The sequence below is a fragment of the Tachyglossus aculeatus genome, chromosome 3, assembly GCF_015852505.1.
Source record: "Tachyglossus aculeatus isolate mTacAcu1 chromosome 3, mTacAcu1.pri, whole genome shotgun sequence".
Lineage (NCBI taxonomy): Eukaryota > Metazoa > Chordata > Mammalia > Monotremata > Tachyglossidae > Tachyglossus > Tachyglossus aculeatus.
Window position 1 is genome coordinate 78,090,620 of NC_052068.1, and position 6,356 is coordinate 78,096,975.

Consider the following 6,356-nt stretch of genomic DNA (forward strand, 5'->3'; position numbering starts at 1 on the left):
ATGCACCTGCCCGGCTCCGCGCTGACCATGGCCGAAGGGACTTTTCCTCTTCCCGGGCCCCTGGTCCGGAGTCCAGGCGGAAACCCAGCCCGGTTGCACAGCATCGAGGCCATCCTGGGCTTCCCCAAGGAGGACGCGCTCCTCCTCAGCTCCTTCCCGGCCCAGGAGGGCTCCCGGGATGCCCAGGAGCCGGGCCAAGGGGCAGGAGCCCGGCTGGCCTTCCCCAAGGTGCCCGGTGGGGACCCGCCCCAGACCCCGCAGCAGCCGCCGGAGGTCCAGGCGGAAGAACGTGAAGGTTAGTAATAATAATAATAACAATTATGGCATTTGTTAAGCGCTTACTATGTGCAAAGCACTGTTCTGTAGTGCGGAGCTCCCGGGGGGCCGGACGCGGGTCGGGGAGCAAACTTGTTTTCCTTAAAGTTTTCCACCACATCAGCTGTGTGACTTTGGGCAAGTCATTTAACTTCTCTGTGCCTCAGTGATCTCATTTGTAAAATGGGGGTGAAGACCGTGAGCCCCACGTGGGACAATCTGATCACCTTGTATCTCCCCAGCGCTGAGAACAGTGCTTGGCACATAGTAAGAGCTTAACACATACCGCAATTATTATAATTCATTCATTCAATCGTATTTATTGAGCGCTTACTGTGTGCAGAGCACTGGACTAAGCACTTGCGCTTGGGAACTACAAATCGGCAACATGTGGTCCCTACCCAACAACGGGCTTACAGTCTAGACAACGGGCTCACAGTCTAGAATTATTATTATTGTCATTACTAAAGCCAGGGGAGTGACCCGGAGAAGGCCAAATCGGCCCCCAGGGGAAACAACTTTCTCAGCGGCATCATTCATTCATTCAATCGTATTCATTGAGCGCGTACTGTGTGCAGAGCACTGTACTAAGCGCTTGGGAAGTACTCCGGGCGGTCCCCTTCCCCTCCCCCTTTTTTTGCCTCAGTTTCCCTTCGGGCAACACTGGTTGCCTCAGAGTCCCGGGTGAGACCCCCTTTCCACCCACTCCCCAAATAGGGAAGGGAGGGGGACGAGGGTGGAGGAGCAGAGGAGACTCCGGCCTGACGGGCGTGCGACTGCTTCGCCGCAGAGCCCCTCGCCTACTGCCCCAGGGAGTCCGGGGAGGAGCGCCTGAGCCCGGGGCTGCAGGCCCCCCGCCTCCCCGGAGACGGAAAGCTGTCGGACGAGGAGCAGCCCAAGAAGAAGCACCGGAGGAACCGAACCACCTTCACTACCTACCAGCTTCACGAGCTGGAGCGCGCCTTCGAGAAGTCCCACTATCCCGACGTCTACAGCCGCGAAGAGCTGGCCGTCAAGGTCAGCTTGCCGGAGGTCCGGGTCCAGGTAAAGGGAGAGAGGCAATCAATCAATCAATCAATCAATCAATCGTATTTAGTGAGCGCTTACTGTGTGCAGAGCACTGTACTAAGCGCTTGGAAAGTACAAGTTGGCAACATCTAGAGACAGTCCCTACCCAACAGTGGGCTCACAGTCTAAAAGGGGAAGACAGAGAACAAAACCAAGCATACTAACAAAATAAAATAAATAGAATAGATATGTACAAGTAAAATAAATAATAATAATAATAGCATTTATTAAGCGCTTACTATGTGCAAAGCACTGTTCTAAGCGCTGGGGAGGTTACAAGGTGATCAGGTTGTCCCACGGGGGGCTCACAGTCAATCCCCATTTTCCAGATGAGGTAACTGAGGCTCAGAGAAGTGAAGTGACTTGCCCAAAGTCACACAGCTGACAAGTGGGGGAGCCGGGATTTGAACCCATGACCTCTGACTCCAAAGCCCAGGCTCTTTTCCACTGAGCCAGCTGCTTCTCTAATAGAGTAATAAATAGAGTGATAAATATGTACAAACATATATACATATATACAGGAGGCAGAGAGAGGACACCCCTCTGCCCAGGGCGGAGGATGGGTGGGGACATTTGCCCCCTTCCCCCCGGATGCCCACCCCTGGGCCGGCGAGGGGAGAGTTTTCCCTTCCTGATGGAAACCCTCCAGGACTGGCCCTCCTTCCCCTCTCTGGGCCGGAACGGAGGGATCCAGGACCGGGGACGCCTCTCCCTTCAGCATCCCAGGGGACTGGCAAGGTGTCGGCTCCCCGGAGTTGAATTTGGAAAATAATAATCCTAATAATAATGATAGTATTTGTTAAGCGCTTACTAAGTGCCAAGCACTGTTCGAAGCGCTGGGATAATAAGCTGTAATTCTATTTATTCTGACGGTTTTGACACCTGTCTACATGTTTTGTTTTCTTGTCTGGCTCCCCCTTCTAGACTGTGAGCCCGTTGTTGGGTAGGGACCGTCTCTGTATGTTGCCGACTTGTACTTTCCAAGCGCTTAGTACAGTGCTCTGCACACAGTAAGCGCTCAAGAAATACGATTGAATGAATGAATGAATAATAATAATAATAATGGTGTTTGTGAAGCGCTTACTATGTGCCAAGCACTAGATACAGGGTTATCAGCTTGTCCCACTTGGGGTTCACAGTCTTGATCCCCATTTTACGGACGAGGTAATTGAGGCACAGAGAAGTTGAGTGACTTGCCCAAAGTAGCACAGCTGACAAGTGGCAGAGTCGGGATTAGAACCCACCACTTCTGACTCCCAAGCCCGGGCTCTTTCCACGAAGCCACGAACGACTTAGCAGACAAAAAGTTATTCATTCATTCATTCAATCGCATTTATTGAGCGCTTACTGTGTGCAGAGCACTGTACTAAGTGCTAGGAAAATACACTTCGGCAACAATTCAGCAAAGACCGACAGCTCCCTCCTCTCCTCTCCCCTCCCAACCCGGGCGGGGCCTGGGGAGCTTGTGGGGGTCTGGGGAAGGGGATTTGGATTCCCCTGACGGGATCCACAGAGAGGAATTCCCCCTTCCCGAGGACTAGGCCGCTTCCACCTAGAAGCCGGCGGCGAGCAGGCCGCGGGGCGAGTTTAGCAATTCGACTCTTCTCCATCGTCCACAGGTCCTCGGGCCACAGGAGAAAGTGGTGCATGTGCGTTATATGGAAGGGAGTCCCCCCCAGCTTTTTTTGCTTTAATTAGAGCTGAATTATCTTAATTAGCTTTAATCCCCGATCATTAAAATGTTTGAACGCCTTACATATTTGCTAGTCATCTGTGAAAAATCTGGGAGGGCTTCCAAACCGTGTGGGTTTAAAGCGGTCAGAAAGGGGGGAACTAGAGACTTCATTTCGCCGCATTTTCGCGGTAATGAGACTGGGTCCGTGTTGACGTGTTTGGACAATTGGTTTGACGGGGAGAGAAGACCGGCATGGCTTTAAGCGTTTGGCCTCCCATTAAAAGAAGGGAGCGAGGGGCCCGATTTCTCGGCGGCGTTTAGTCCTGGCCCCTGGGAACGGGCCGGGACTGGAGCCCCTCGAAAGACGGTTCGGGGGTTTTCTAGGGCAGGGGGCAGGGGGGTGGCATCCGGGTCTGCTCTGCTTTCTCGTTTGAAGGTGGGGGGGGGGGGGGAAATCGTGTTTTTGTTCCTGCTGTTGAATGGGGGAAAGGAAGCGGGGCCCGGGGAACGGGGGGACTGGTGGCAGGGGGAGGGAGGGAGGAAGGGAGGGGATAGAGGATTGTTTGGGAGCCAAATTGAAAGGGTCAGGGCACTGCGAGCTGGAGGGCAGCCAGCCATCCTCGATTGAGCCAGCCACGTTGGCCGCCCGCTGCTGTGTGGGCCATTCTCCGCGCCATCTCTGCTCCATTCTCCTCGCGGGGTGGACTTCGGGGAGACGCGGGAAGAGCTTAGCGGGTGGCACCAGCCTCCTCCCCTCCGACGGGACCATCCTCCCGTCAGGAGTCGTCCTCTTAGTGGCAGTGCCCCGGGAAAACCCAGCCCTGCTGGAATTACAGGGAAACCAAGATGCCCCTCATCTCCGGCCCCTTTCCTGAAGCTGCAAGGCCGGGAGTGGGTTTTCTCTCCTCCACTTTGTCTGTCTCTCTCTCTCTCTCTCTGTGTCTCTCTGCCCCTTTCTTTTTCAGCCTCCCTCCCCCGCTTCTTCCCTCAGTCCCTCTCTGAGACGCTGTCTTTTTTTTCTCCTTTATTATTTCCCCACCCAAATTGCCAATCTAAAATCAGGCCCTCCCAACTCCAACTCCAAAGCACCTCTCCCTCTTCAAGTTCTCCCTCTTCAGGTTTGGGGGTGAGAGGAGAGGGATCAGGCCCAACTTTGACCTTCTCCCCAGCTTTGACAGCCCCGTTCGAAGGAAGAAGTACCGTCTCTTGATACCTGCATCCGGCCGCTTGTTTGCTCCCTGTCGTTTGGGCCCAGGCTCCCCTCGAACAGGGGCAAGGAGAGCCAAGGGGGAAGAAGAGAGGAGAAAGAAAGAGAAAGGAAGAGGAGGAGGAGGGGTAGGAAGTAAAAAAAAAGCGGGTCAGAACGAAAAAGAAGAGGGGAGAAGAAAGGAGGAGGATGGGTAAGAAGTAAAAAACGTGGGATGGAAAGAATAGGAAGAGGGGAGAAGGAAGGAGGAGGATGGATAGGAAGTAAAAAAAGGATGGGCAGAAAGAATAGGAAGAGGGGAGAAGGAAGGAGGAGGATGGGTAGGAAGTAAAAAAGGTGGGGTAGAAAGAAAAAGAAGAGGGGAGAAGGAAGGAGGAGGATGGGTAGGAAGAAAAAAAGGCAGGGCAGAAAGAAAAAGAAGAGGGGAGAAGGAAGGAGAAGGACGGGTAGGAAGTAAAAAGGCAGGGCAGAAAGAAAAAGAAGAGGGGAGAAGGAAGGAGGAGGGCGGGTAGGAAGTAAAAAAAAAAGCCAGGTAGAAAGAATAGGAAGAGGGGAGAAGGAAGGAGGATGATGGATAGGAAGTAAAAACGGTGGGGCAGAAAGAATAGGAAGAGGGGAGAAGGAAGGAGGAGGACGGGTAGGAAGTAAAAAACATCCAGTCAGAAAGAATAGGAAGAGGGGAGAAGTAAGAAGGAAGATGGATAGGAAGTAAAAAAGGAAGGGCAGAAAGAATAGGAAGAGGGGAGAAGGAAAGAGAAGGACGGGTAGGAAGTAAAAAAAAAAAGCCAGGCAGAAAGAATAAGAAGAGGGGAGGAGGAAGGAGGAGGACGGGTAGGAAGTAAAAAAAGGTGGGGCAGAAAGAGAAAGAAGAGGTGAGAAGGAAAGAAGAGGACGGGTAGGAAGTAAAAAAGGTGGGAGAAGGAAGAGGACGGAGGCAGGACGGGGCCCATTCCGGGGGATGAGGCGTCAGGGGGCCCTAGGGAGCCGCAAGGCCCTGCCTAACGTCGGCCTCCCTCCGTCCCTCCCTCCCGCCGGCTGTCCCCAGGTCTGGTTCCAGAACCGAAGAGCCAAGTGGCGGCGCCAGGAGAAGCTGGAAGTCACGTCGATGAAGCTGCAGGACTCTCCCATGCTGTCCTTCAGCCGCTCCCCTCCCGGCGCGGGGGGCCTGGGGTCCCTGGGGAGCGGCGGCGGGGGAGGGGGCGCAGGAGGAGGGACCCCCTTGCCGCTGGAGCCCTGGCTGGGCCCTCCGCTGGCCGGCGGGACCACCTCGCTGCAGAGCCTGCCCGGCTTCGTCACCTCCCCGCCCAGCTACAGCCCACCTCCTCTGCCCCCGCTGCTCAACTCGCCCACCCTGGGGGCCAGCCTGCAGCCCCTGGGGGGCCTGGGCCCCCCACCCCCGCCCCCTCCGCATTACCAGTGCGCCCACAACTTTGCGGACAAGTTTTCCCTGGAAGAGGGCGACCCGCGGAACAGCAGCATCGCGGCGCTGCGGATGAAGGCCAAGGAGCACATCCAGTCGATGGCTAAGCCCTGGCAGACCCTCTGAGCCCGCCAGCACCCCGCCGCCCTCTGCCCCCCTGCTCGGCCCTCCTGCCCCTCCCTGCCCCTCAGCCCCCCGTCCCCTCGCCCTCACGGTACCCTGCCACGGACAGCCCCGGACGCGGTGGTATTGACTATCCCAGAGCCCCACAGCTGGACTGGGCATCAGCGGGCGCTCCTCAGATGGGTGGGCCTGCCCACCCGCGGCCCGGAGATGGGGGAAGGCCCAGGAGTGGGAGCTGGGGGAAGAAACAGGTTTAGAGCATCGCTGGGAGCTCTGGGAAAACGCATGCACAGCCTGTGTCTCCCTCTTTTCACCTCCCACACATACAAAAACACGTGCGTGCATAAATACAAGCACACACAATCTTTTTCTCCCTCTCTCCCTCCTGTACCTGGACGGGAACAGTTACCTGGCTTCTCTACCATCGGCTCCTCCTTCCCAAGCCTTTAGAGCCGGGAGGTAGGAGATGCTCCTGAGGGGATAGCTGACTGATTTCCCCACGGTGCTGGACCAGAAGGAACCAAAATAGGGCGGAGAGAGGGAGAAAG

At 55.6% G+C, this 6,356-nt stretch overlaps 1 protein-coding gene across 1 annotated transcript; it reads left to right on the forward strand.

Annotated features, from left to right (window-relative positions):
• Positions 1 to 5,811, forward strand: RAX (retina and anterior neural fold homeobox). The gene is made up of 3 exons (XM_038744387.1): positions 1 to 295; positions 1,106 to 1,359; positions 5,311 to 5,811. Exons 1-3 carry the CDS (start codon positions 1 to 3, stop codon positions 5,809 to 5,811), a joined length of 1,050 nt encoding a protein of 349 aa, XP_038600315.1.
• The last annotated feature ends 545 nt before the right edge of the window (positions 5,812 to 6,356 follow it).